At 42.9% G+C, this 13,856-nt stretch overlaps 1 protein-coding gene across 1 annotated transcript in view; it reads right to left on the bottom strand.

Moving 5' to 3' along the window:
* RELN (reelin) overlaps positions 1-13,856 on the bottom strand; it is a 659,346-nt gene that overhangs the window by 95,931 nt on the left and 549,559 nt on the right. Inside the window, exon 45 of the mRNA XM_060246073.1 lies at positions 4,628-4,886. Within this exon, the coding sequence (XP_060102056.1) occupies positions 4,628-4,886 (259 nt within the window). The remainder of the gene's footprint in view (positions 1-4,627; positions 4,887-13,856) is intronic.

The raw sequence follows: 13,856 nt of genomic DNA on the forward strand, positions 1-13,856 counted from the left end.
TTTCCCTTTAAGCAAAAGAAATAAAATTATGTTTTGCGTTCCTGGCATTTGTTTCTGCTGTGAATTTGATATCCAAATATTTTGGAGACTCTTAACCAGAGGCAGATGGTTCAAACGTAAAAGTCAAAATAGATAAACTATATTTTTAAATGAAAGATTTCAAGTCCTACTCAACAGCAGGCTCACCCCAAAGCTTCTGTTCTGTTTTACACTACAATAGCTGTAAACTTCCCTTTAGACAGTGGAGCTCTTAGCATATTGTAACAGCTGCAAATGTAGCCCTGCTTAATTCACTGTCAGCTTTGATGGCACCAGCTCCATAGTAAGAAGGGTATTTGCTCCAGCCTGACTGGTTTGCCAGAGATGATAGTATTGCATTGACCACTGCGTGTTCATGACTGGAAAATGTCTACATTCATGGGAACTAGATATGCAGACAGGAACCTCCCAGCTACTACAGGGTAGTTCACTGACTAAATGCAGCGGAAGGATTGGAGCAAAGGGAGCATTTCCTTTCATTTAAATGCAAGTCATAGTTTCCCTTTCAGAAAAAAGGAACTACTCATGGGGTGCTGTCACACTGGGAAATTGACACATTATCTCGGCTTCAAAATGCTTAAGTTTGGTACGTTTCCTGGCTATTAGACAGCTACTGTTGAAGCAGCAGGATCCCAGCAGCGGTCTGTGGTTGCCCATTCAGACAGCTAGCGGGCCTCAACCACAGACCTGCTGCAGAAACGATTGGGAAAAAAAAGTCCCCTGGTGTGTGCACTCCAGCAGAGACACGCACAAGCACTCCTTAAGAACATAAGAGAAGCCATGTTGGATCAGGCCAATGGCCCATTCAGTCCAACACTCTGGGTCACACAGTGGCCTATATATATACACACACACACACACACTGTGGCTAATAGCCACTGATGGACCTCTGCTCCATATTTTTATCTAACCCCCTCTTGAAGGTGGCCATACTTGTGGCCGCCACCACCTCCTATGGCAGTGAATTCCACATGTTAATCACCCTTTGGGTGAAGAAGTACTTCTTTTTATCCGTTTTAACCTGACTGCTCAGCAATTTCATTGAATGCCCACGAGTTCTCGTATTGTGAGAAAGGGAGAAAAGGACTTCTTTCTCTACCTTCTCCATCCCATGCATAATCTTGTAAACCTCTATCATGTCAACCCGCAGTTGACGTTTCTCCAAGCTAAAGAGCCCCAAGCGTTTTAACCTTTCTTCAAAGGGAAAGTGTTCCAAACCTTTAATCATTCTAGTTGCCCTTTTCTGGACTTTCTCCAATGCTATAATATCCTTTTTGAGGTGCGGTGACCAGAATTGTACATAGTATTCCAAATTAGACTGCACCATCGATTTATACAGGGGCATTATGATACTGGCTGATTTGTTTTCAATTTCCTTCCTAATAATTCCCAGCATGGCGTTGGCCTTTTTAATTGCAATTGCACACTGTCTTGACATTTTCAGTGAGTTATCTACCACGACCCCAAGATCTCTCTCTTGGTCAATCTCTGCCAGTTCACACCCCATCAACTTGTATTTGTAGCTGGGATTCTTGGCCCCATTGTGCATTACTTTGCACTTGGCCACATTAAACCTCATCTGCCACATTGACACCCACTCACCCAGCCTCCACAGATCCTTTGGAGTGCCTCACAATCCTCTCTGGTTCTCACCACCCTGAACAATTTAGTGTCATCTGCAAACTTGGCCTCTTCACTGCTTACTCTCAACTCCAAATCATTTATGAACAAGTCAAAGAGCATGGGACCAGTACTAAGCCCTGTGACACCCCACTGCTTACCGTCCTCCACTGCAAAGACTGCCCATTTATACTCACTCTCTGCTTCCTATTAATTAGCCAGTTTTTGATCCACAAGAGGACCTGTCCTTTTACTCCATGACTCTCAAGCTTACTAAGCAGCCTTTGATGGGGAACTTTATCAAAAGCTTTCTGGAAGTCAAGGTAAACAACATCTATTGGGTCTCCTTTGTCCACATGTTTGTTCACCCCCTCAAAGAACTGTAACAGGTTAGTGAAGCAAGATCTTCCCTTACAGAACCCATGCTGAATATTCCTCAATAACTTGTGCTCATCAATGTGCCTACTCATTCTGTCCTTGATAATGCTTTCTACCACCTTTCCTGGTATTGAAGTCAGACTGACTGGCCTGTAATTTCCCAGATCTCCTCTGGAACCCTTTTTAAAGATGGGGGTGACATTTGCTACCTTCCAGTCCTCAGGAACGGAGGCAGATTTCAATGAAAGATTACAGATTTTTGTCAGGAGATCCACAATTTCACCTTTGAGTTCTTTGAGAACTCTTGGATGTATGCCATCTGGACCTGGTGACTTATTAGTTTTTAATTCATCTATCAGTTGTAGGACCTCCTCTCTTGTCACCTCAGCCTGACTCAGGTCTTTCAACACCCCTTCCAACATTAGTGGTTCTGGAGCGGGCAAACACTTCTTGTCTTCCACAGTGAAGAGGGGTTAGGAAAAAACAACTGAACACACCTGAAACGGCTTGGTGTGATCACACTGCTCTTCTGCTCATGAGCTGCAGTCTGCGGCTGCCCATTCAGACAGCTAGTGTGCCTCAACCACAGACCTGCTGCAGAAAGGTTTGTGTTGTTTTTTTTAAAGTTCCCTGGTGTGTGCACTCAAGCAGAGATATCCACAAGCATTCTCTGGAGAGGGGTTAGGGGGAAAAAATTGAACACACCAGAAACAGCTTGGTGTGATCACACTGCTCTTCTGCTTATGAGCCGCGCCTGGGAGTTCAGACTGCCAGCAAATAAGCAACCTAAACGTGATTCAGGGGGAAACTAACAGGAAGAAACAGGTGGCTTTTTAATCCAGATAGGAGGCGTCTGGAGACGAGGTGAAAACGGGTGTGGCTCAGAGGGCAGATGTGCTTGTGTGATTGTGCACATTTAATCCAAATGTGAAGCGGGGCTAGGTTGGGCCAAATCTCTTGTGCGAAAGCACCTATGATGGGGGAAAACTGGGGCTTTTCACAGGTTTAAAATAAACGGGGTTGTGTTGTTGTTTTTTGGGGAAAGAATGGGCAGGTGTTGGTGGGGGTTTAAGGAAGGATTGGGCAGTTCACATTAGTGCATGAATATTTATTTCTTTATTCTATATTTCATGCTCATGGACCAATGGGTCATAAGCCAACAGATTCATTATGGTACAGAATAATACAGTCTAAACAAACAAATCCTTATAGTACAGAATAATAGAATAATACCATCTAATGGCACAGAATAATATAGTCTAATAATACAGAAAATAACCGAACAGCAAGGAATACTGAGTAAAAAGTATAAAATATTCCATTAAGAAAAGGAATAATTAAAAACCATAGATAAAAATTTTGCCACAGCAAGAGCTACACTTGAGTCAACCAAAAGCTTTGTAACTACTTCTTGTTTTGAGACTGTAATCCATTTATCTCTAGCTATTTCATGCTTCTTATAATCAATAAAAAGGTGCCAAATAGTGCCCAGATTTCCTGATTTACATTCATAAAATTGTTCAGAGAAGGGAATCCCTAGAAACCTGCCTGCAAACTTCGCCAATGGTAAAACATTTAATTTGGCCTCAGTAAAAAGTATTCTGTATTTGGGTACAGTTAAAAATTTCCAATATGCAGGCAGAATCTTTGAAATGGGGAGATCCAGACAGTGCAAAGAGCAGGTGCACGAATATATAACAACATCATGTACATACGAGGGGGGGGGGGGAAATGCATGTGTCAGGTGGTTGAAACATGGAAAATCTTCTATATGTGAAAGCAGCGTAAAACTGTTTCTCTTGTACAGCTGCTTATCCAGTGACAGACATGAATATCATGCCTGTAACTAGTTTTTGATGGATTTGGGGTCTTTCCCAACTCAGCTATTAGTATGAATCCAATCTAGTTTACCATGAAAAAGAAACTTCAATGTGCCTTTAAAATTTTGTGCTGAACAACTAGGATTATCAGTTCCATGCTGGGAAATACCTGGAGATTTTTTGGGTGGAGCCTGAGGAGGAGGGGAGGGGAGGGGCTCCAAACTGTACATTTTCTCAAGGTGAACTGATCTCTGTTGCCTGGAGATAATCTCAGGAGATATCCAGGCACCGGCTGGAAGGTGTCAGCCCTATGAACAATGCACTCACAATGGGTGAGTTCACACTACACTAAATAAACATATTAGGTGAACACAGCCGATGTCTTCCTAGGGAGTGGAGGAACTTCGTATGAGAAACATTGGACTGCCACTGAAAGTGGTATTGTGTCAAATTTACACCATCCCCTCCACAATATATGTCAAAGTTATCCTGCATACTAACGTTATTAGACAGTGGCATGGCATGGATGTAGAAAAACGAACGACATGATGACACCAGGATATGGGAAAGCGTTGCCGTATATTACAGAAGGCAACGAAGAAAAATGTGATGCAAGCATCCCCTTTCTGGCTGTAGCTTGTGATTTGTTATTATGTATAATTAAAAAGAAATCATCAATGAAAAAAGATACACAGTCCTGGGAAAGCATAAGAACATAGTTAATATCACATGAAGACTACCTACATTCCAAAGCAGACAGCACAACATACCTGGTCAATTACCCAGGGGCTATAAAAATGTCCATTCTCAGATGGTTGCCACCATCGCAAACGAGTAGAAGCAGAACGAGCTTTTAAGGGGATTTCTAAAGCAATGTACCGTCCTACATTGCTTGAATTACTGAAGAGAAATTCCTGAAGAAGGTTCCAGGTGAGGCCTCCATTCAGAGAATATTGTAGCAACACAGGCTGGCTTCTGGGGTCTGGTATTGCTTTGCCACACCCTAGCCTCATGAAGAACTGTACAAACCTATAAAATTAGTTAACAGTGAAAACAAAATATTAATTCTTAGGAGAAACATCCTCTCCATTAAAAGACCAAGGGGATCCTGGAGGCTCTTCAAAAAGATTTTCCCTTACTTCTAAATAAATATGCAGCTTTAGCCTCATGATAAGAGAAATGGGTTTTCTTCTGAGTATAGGCAGCAAATATTCTAATTTTGAAAGTGAGAGAAGTCTATGTGTAGTCTGAGACAGCTTGAAGCCTTCCTTTTTTTTGGGTCACAGTTATAATTACAATAAACTGTGTTGATTATTACATGTTTGGTCTATACATGGAAGCAGCATCATAAAGCTGAATAAAGCTATTTGTTTGTCCTTTCCGGCATTAGGAGGCAACCAATAAACAGATTAATTTATTCATGTAATGTGGATTTCTGTAAATTTGACCATGGTCTTGAAATTCCACTATGTTTAAGTCCAGAGATTGTTTAAAAAAAAAAAAAAAACAGCACATAAAAGCTTGGCCTGAGGCTATAGTAATTATTTTTATTGATAGAAGAAAGTAATAATTTCTCAGTTCTCCAGGATTTGTAATGTGCAAAAAACAAAAACAAAACGAGCCCCACAACAAAACACCCCAGCCTTTTAAAACAGAAGATGATACATTTCTGAGGATGATATAAAAACAAGATTTCTACAATTACCCTGCATTAAAACAAAATCTGACAGTTTTATTGCAGGCTGCTAGATTATCCTAAACAGAAACAACATAGATACGCAACTAAAGCTTCTTTCCGTTTTATAACACAAGAATAATGTAAACTTGCATACTTACAATATGTGCCTACCTTTTCTCCTTCCTGCATTTCTTTTCACTCCTCTCCTTTGAGTGTATTCTACCCTTCTGCTTTAACCCTGGTTAACCACAGCTAAGCCTAAACTAGGGTCTTTCCTGGATTCTGTTAACCAGCTTCAAATCCAGGCCTCAAATTCGGTTTAGTCTTACTGTCAATATCAGTACCACTTTATCCCATAACTATAGCTAAGGTGGGTGTTCCTGACTTACCCTTAGAGTTGCTAGCTGGGAATTCGATGGGAGAACTGGAGTGGGGGTGGGGAGAAGACAGGTGGGAACACTAACACACGATGCTGTGATGTCATTTCTGGTGAAAAACTTGGGACACCGTGTCACATGACATCCTAGGAATCCTCTCCCAAATTTCTACATTTTACCCCATTTGCACCTGGGAACACCAGTAGGGTTGGCAACCCTGCTCGCTGCACTAAGAACTGCTGGAATGCAGCCACTTGCAAAACTCATTTCATTTCCCAGTTCCAAAATAGTCTGAGACCAGTGGCACCTTTAAGACCAACAAAGTTTTATTCAAGGAATAAGCTTTTGTGTGCATTCCACTGAACTCAAACTTCATTCTGCTGTTTCGGACCAACATGTCTACCCACCAGAATCTATTTTCAGTTCCAGTTCACTTCATTTTTTACCAGCACCAGTTCAGTTCAGGGCTTCCTCCTGATGTCGTTTATGTGGCTATGCAACTTCTGCATGGCCTCCTCTTTATGACACAGAGCAGTCGGAAGGGGGAATTTACACTGGAAGGGAAGATGTTTCAAGGGTGCGGCCACACCTCACATTAAAAGCGGGTGTGTAGCGCTCCAATCTGAACCGCTGAATATTGATTTGATGCAGGGTTGTTCAGACGAGCATCCAAGAATGCGACTCATTCTGTTGTTGAGCGATCACACATCCAAAACTATCACGCTCTTTTCTTGGAGCATGCGTGATCAGGGAGGGGGGGTCCATTGAACATGAGCCCAACTGTTTGGAGGTGGGAAATCAAACAATGCTTCAGAGGCAGGGGGGGAGGGGGAAAATTTCCAGAATTAACATTGCGGTTTCAAACCAGGGAACTGCCAGGAATTAATTTCCTAGAAATTGGCAGTGACAATGATATCTGGAAATCCTCCACATTGAAAAAAAAGATTTTTTTTCCTGTTCTGAAGAGTGGGATAACGTTTTCCCCCCTCTCCGATCCTGTGGTGATTGGAGAAGCAGAAGCGTCACCTCAGATTCCCGGATGATCTGGCAATGCGCATGTCTGCTGCGGCTTTAAAAAAAAAAAAAAAAAGGTGGGAGGGGCGGTAAACATTCCAAGGGGCAGTATCGCGCGTCAGCTGTCCAAATAAGGAAAAAGCCGATTTTGTGCCGCTGTTTTGAAAAAGAGCCGGGCTTTCTGCACTGTCAAATTAATGCGGCACTGATCCGCAGCAAGTCGGAATGACCCTGGATGATGCTCGATTGCCAGATGTGGATGTCTGAACGAACACATTTAATCCGTCAGCGAGACGGAGCTGTGTCGCCACTAATGGTGCGTCTGGCTGCACCCCAAGTGTACAATTCCACAGTCTGCTCAGAGTGAAGGTTTCAGCCCTGCTTTGTGTGCTCTAGTTCCTTAACCCTTCTTGTTCTAATTTTTGTTCTAATTTTCTCCTTTCAAGATCAAGGGCACAAAATTTAAATTTGGTTTTAAAATAATGCTGAGCTTTTGCCATCGCACACATAGAACTTGATGCTATTTGTCCTTCAGAAAGAGATGAACTATGAAATATCTGAGATTCTCTGAGGTCACAATCTACTATTAAAAATCTCAGTAAGCAGAAAACAAGAACATCCGAGGGAAACGTTATGGTTAGCTGCTCTCAGATTTATTTTATATTTGTAGACGGATTTATTTTTTACATCAGATAATATTAAAGATATGATGGATGAATAATCTAAAGTGGCACAATCTATTCTCTCACAGCTGGACTCTATTGCCTCATTCTTGGTATCTATACAGTGTTTTGGTAGATGGGAAGTCCTTTGTGATTATCTTATATTATATTTCCAGCACAGTCTTCAATGTTGAACAATATGTTGCTGTATTATAAAGTTACAATTGCTTTTGTCCAAGCATCTCATGACTTTGAGAACAGTAAAACAAGTTCTTGTCCTTATATATGTGGTATTTTTATTTTATTATGCTGTGTTCTGATCTATGGGTGAAACTATGATAGGTTGCCAAAGGAAGATGCTGAGAGAGCAGAATGAATTTGAGTGCTCAAGAATATTGTTAGTTCTTATCACCATCATTCATGCTTCATTCCTCACAACATGGATCATATTTAACACTCTGCTCCAATGAAATTTATTATTGGTACAAGGGAAGCACATTGGGGAGCTATATGCAGTAGCCTGTCTGCTGGAATAGAGTAGATTTACTGCTGGTAAGCTTAGGAAATTTCTCCTGATGCTTATATAGTAATACACAGAAAGCAAGACAAGTGACCCTGTCTGTTTTAGAGGCATGGCTTATTATAGCCTTTCCATTCTCATCGCTGGCACAGTGCAGTAGTAAAGTTTTCTAAATAAATACTTATTCATCTAAAAGGAAACATCTACAGATATCTTTTCAAAGAGAAGCTATGCAATAATTCATCACCTAGTCATGTGCTACATACTCGTTTTGCCTTAACTGCAAATGTTGCTTGTACAGAAAGATTTCCCAGTGCTTCTGAAATATGCTAAGCCCAAGGGTCTCATAAATCTCCAAGGAATTCTCACCAAAATGCTTCTTCACAGGACCTATATTCTAACCTGGTGAATGGGTGGAATTGTGAAGAGGGACTTTTTGGCTGATGTTAGGGAACATAGGGAATGATGTAGCCTAAGCAGAATCTGCGGATACAAAAGTAGAACACTTCGGATTATGCTAGGTTTGCCATCCCACAGGTTTGGGATGGCACCCCCTGGTTTGAGACCCTCATCTCCGCTTTTTCAAGAATTGGGACGCAGGGGACAAAATGGCGGCCATGTAATGTTGTGATGCTGTGGTATTAGTCTCTATGGAGCGATAGATACGAAAGGCTAGATCGCCACTGCCAGAGTCCTCCAGGGAGCCACGTGTTTTGCTGAGTTCCCAGTATGGTGTGCTGGCATGCAGCTGATTTCCCCTGCTGGCAGTGCCCCCAACCAGTGCACAGGTCTCCAACTGGCTGGTGGGAACTTTCCGGCTCTGAGGAGTGGGCTCCATTGGGCTCACCCCGCCCTCCTTAGCAGCTGCCTATAAGGGTGCCCATGGTCCCGGCAGCCCTCATTAGGTGGGCGACCTGCTTACTGGCCATTGCCGGTGTCATCCGAGACCCAAGCCTGACCTGAGGCCTCAGAACAAGGTGAGCTGCTGCCACACTCTGGATTAACACTGAGCCATTCGGGGTCATCTTCCTTGCTGGGTACAGGTACAGCCTTTTTTCTCTTGGGGTGGGCAGGCCAGGCTCCCAAGTGGTGTTGCAGGTGTGGGTGGTGTTACTTCCCATCCCCCAACCCAGGCCCTTGTGGCAGTGGCACATGCAGCACTTTTCAGAGCCACTTGGTGCTTGGGGGTGGAGGAGGGTATCTGGCAGCACTGCCACCAGCCCACCCAGGATTCTCTCCTGGGTCTGAGGCCACGTGCTCTGCCTCCACCCTGTCCCTGAGTAGGATGAGGGGATGGAAGAAAAAGGACATGGTGTGTGTGCCTATGTGCATGTCCGTGTGTAAAACAGACAGAGAGAAAGTGCTTGTGTGTCTGAATGGGAGAAAGAGCTGCTTTGAGAGGCGGGTGCGTGGAAAGAAAAAGAACATTGTGTGTGTGTGTGTGTGTGTGTGTGCATACGTGCACCTGGAGCTGTCCAGGCTATTGCCAGTGCCTGAAGAGGAACAGAAAGAGAAAGAAAGCTGAGTTGGAAGTGACCAGCAGTAAGCTCTTCAGCGTTCATTCACTCGCTGAGCCTAAGAGTGGGACTTGGGATAGGTTGTCTGGCTGGGCTATTCTTTTTTTTTTTTTCGGGGGGGGGGGGAGGATTTCCCTGGCAGCAAAAAAAGCTAAAGCTAAGCATGAGTGGACTTAACTTGCAAAAGGAAATAAAAAATAAAGAAAAGGATTTGAAAAAAAGACCAGGGAAAAAGAAATTAATAAAAGAAATTACAATATTACAATCCCAAGTTAAGCATTTGCTGAACAAAGAGTTAGAATGGAATTTAAAAAATTTGAAACAGAAATCGTTTGAAAGTGCGAATAAACCTGGTAAATATTTAGCCTGGCAATTGAAAAAAAAGAAAGAAAATAAGACTATAAATAAAATCACGGCAAATGGGAAAGAAATAGTGGATCAAGAAGGAATTAAAAGAGAATTTTTTAAATATTATGCAAATTTATTTAAAGGTGTAAATATAAGCAAAGAAAAAATGGAAGAGTATCTACGGAATATACAGGTGGCGCCTTTGACGGAATATATGAAAAAGATATTAAATGACCCAATAGAGAAAATTGAAGTAGAAGCAGCAATAAAAGCAATGAAAGAGGGTAAAGCCCCTGGACCAGATGGATTCACATCAAAATTTTATAAAACTCTTAAGGATGAAATAACACCCAGACTGTTGAAACTGTTAAATACAATAAGAGAAGAAGGGAAGATCCCAAAGACATGGAGGGAAGCTGCAATTTCTTTGATTCCTAAGGAAGATAAAGACATCACAAATGTAAAGAATTATAGACCAATTTCATTGTTGAACAACGACTATAAGATTTACTCAAGAATCTTAGCAGAGCGATTGAAACAATATTTGATCAATTTTATAAATAAAGACCAAGCCGGATTTCTTCCTAAAAGACAAATAAAAGACAATGTGAGAGCTGTCATTAATGTTGTGGAATACTATGAGAAGCATCCAGAAAAGGAAGCGGCCTTATTTTTTGTTGACGCAGAGAAAGCCTTTGACAACTTGAACTGGGACTTTATGTTTGCGGTAATGGAAAAAATTAATTTAGGGGAACAATTTATAAAAATGACAAGAGCAATATATACAGATCAATATGCAAAATTGTGTATAAATGCAGATCTTACTAAAGAACTGAAAGTGAGTAAAGGAACAAGGCAAGGATGTCCGTTATCACCACTGTTGTTTATAATGACCTTGGAAATATTGCTACAACAAATTCAAAAAGATGAAGAAATAGAAGGTTTAAAAATTAGAAGATTCTCTTATAAATACAAAGCTTTTGCAGACGATATAGTGTTTATACTGGAGAATCCAATTCAAGTGTCACCATTGTTGTTAGCCAAGATAAAAGAGTATGGAGAACTAGCAGGATTGTATATAAACAAAGAGAAATCAAAATTCTTATGTAAAAATATGCAACCAAATAAAATAAAAGAACTACAAGAGGTGACGGGTTGTGAAGTCACAACCAAAGTTAAATACCTTGGAATAGAGATAACAATGAAGAATATTGATCTATTCAAAAATAATTATGAAAAACTGTGGTGCAAAATGGACAAAGATTTGATGAAATGGAATAGGCTTAATTTGTTCTTATTGGGTAGGACTTAACTTGCTCTTGAGAAAACTGCTGCACTCAGCAAAGGCTTAAATCCCCTCCCTCCGTAAATTGACAGCAGAACAATGTGCTCCCCCCTATTCCTTTGTGGATTGGGGTTGAAAAATAATAACAAGGACTTGGGGACATATGAATATATGAAGCTGCCTTATACTGAATCAGACCCTTGGTCCATCAAAGCCAGTATTGTCAGCTCAGAATGACAGCGGCTCTCCAGGGTCTCAAGCTGAGGTTTTTCACACCTATTTTCTTGGACTCTTTTTAGTTGGAGATTCCAGGGACTGAAGCTGGGACCTTCTGCTTACCTAGCAGATGCTCTACCACTGAGCCATCGTCCCTCCCCAAAGGAGGGACTGCTTAACAGTGTTAGATTCAGTCCTTGGCATCTCCATTTAGGGGTGTTTGTTAGAAGAAGAAGAAGAATTACAGATTTATACCTCACCCTTCTCCCTGAATCAGAGACTCAGAGCAGCTTACAATCTCCTATATCTTTTCACCCTACAACAGACACCCTGTGAGGTGGGTGGGACTGAGAGGGCTCTCACAGCAGCTGCCCTTTCAAGGACAACCTCTGCCAGAGCTATGGCTGACCCAAGGCCATTCCAGCAGGTGCAAGTGGAGAAGTGGGGAATCAAACCCGGTTCTCCCAGATAAGAGTCCACGCACTTAACCACTACACCCAACTGGCTCTCTATTAGAGCTATGGCTGACCCAAGGCCATTCCAGCAGCTGCAAGTGGAGGAGTGGGGAATCAAACCCAGTTCTCCCAGATAAGAGTCCGCACACTTCACCACTACACCAAACTGGCTCTCATCTTGATATTATTACTTCTTGATATTATTACTTGTTATTATTACTGTCAATCAAATTAGTATTATTTAGTGCACAGTTCTGCTACTTCCACAGGTAAAGAAGTGTTCTTCCAATTAGGCCTAGTTGTTCTTTATAGACCCAAGAAGAACCCCAACTGGTCCACCAATCACATTGTTCTGCATCATGTTCTGCTGAGGCTAGGAGGACCGGACTGTAGGGTTGCCAGCCACCAGGTGGGTCCTGGAGATCTCCTAGAATTACAACTGATTACCAGAATGCAGAGATCAATTCATCTGGAGAAAATAGTGGCTTTAGAGGGTGAACTCTAGCATTATACCTCACTGAGGTCCCTCAGGAACTTCTCCAGGAATTTCCCAGTTGAAAGCAGGCAACCTGACCCTCACGTCTCTCCAGAGACTACTGATGCTTGCTTTGTTCTGTCCATAACAAGAGTGTGGGTGGCTTTGCAGTTAATTTTCAGGTGTGGGTTTCGACAACAGCCCTGCAAGGTAGACTATCATCTTTCATTTGGGGGGGGGGGGTGGTATAGAAAGACAGTGACCCTTAAAATGTACTGAGGTGCCCAGCGGCACCTTAAATTTTTATAGACATTTTATGTAAGAGGTGTACAAAGAAGAAACAGCAGGGCTAAGGAGCCGTGGAACATGGGAAGCACAGGATGGAATATTGTTTTATAACGTTATAGTTCTATGTTAAACGCTGTAGTTGCAATGCTACGAAGAGGCATTCTTTACATGCTCAAAGAACTCAGGCCAAGCCAGCAACCCTGCAACATAGAGGTCTGCTTCAGAAAAGGCCTGCCAGGACATACAGGGGCTGGCATTCAGTCCAGCAGATGTGAGCCCTCCTGGCAGTCGGGCTCCTCAACTGCCCCTGCCAAACGTCTGGGAATTCAGAATAGAGCAGAATATGGACCTGGCTTGCATGAATGAGACCTGGGTGCGAGACAGGGAGACAGTTGTTCTCTCCCAAGTAGCTCCTCCTGGGTTCTCGGTCCTTCACCAATTACGGACTAGCGGACAGTGCAGAGGAGTAGCGATGTTAATCTGGGAGGCTTACTCCTTCCAGGCAATCCTGGTGTTGAATATGCCGGCATGGTGGTTGAGGCGCGAGAGAGTTTGGCTATTTGGCTAGTGTACGGACTGCCCTCTGCACCAGCCAATGTCACGTTCTCAGGGTGCAGGCAGGCAGGAGTCCAAAGCCAGTCCAAAGTCAAAGTCCAGGAAGTCAAGTAGGAGCCAAGTCACCAATGCAGAATCACAAACCGGAATCAGAAGTCAATGTCCAAAAGCCAAAAGATCAGGGTGCCAAGGAAATCAAGCAGGTCAGGATCAGGAAGGAGCGTGGATGCAAGCCAGAGAATAGACTTGCTGCTTCCACAAGGTTACCAGGTCCTGGGTGGGAGCTATATGGGAGCCTCAATCAGCCTGCTCCCTGGGTGGCAGTGACTCTGCTAGAACTCAGGGCTGAGAGATCTGAAGCATCGGCGTGCCTCATGTCTTCGCTCTGAAAGTTCTTTCCGGAGCCTGCTTCGAACTCCTGAGATGGGAGGAGAAGAGCTTGGAGGTGATTGTCAACAGCTGACACTGGTGCCTGGAGAGTGATTGATGGGCCACCTGCTGTTTGTTCAGCTGAGGAACTAGCTGGCAACTCTTCCAGGTCTGTTAACCCTTCCAGCTCCCCCTCATCAGGGCTCATGACAGCCAATGCCCTACTGGCCCTTATGGAGA

Source organism: Heteronotia binoei, chromosome 8 (genome assembly GCF_032191835.1).
Source record: "Heteronotia binoei isolate CCM8104 ecotype False Entrance Well chromosome 8, APGP_CSIRO_Hbin_v1, whole genome shotgun sequence".
NCBI classification, from domain to species: Eukaryota; Metazoa; Chordata; class Lepidosauria; order Squamata; family Gekkonidae; genus Heteronotia; species Heteronotia binoei.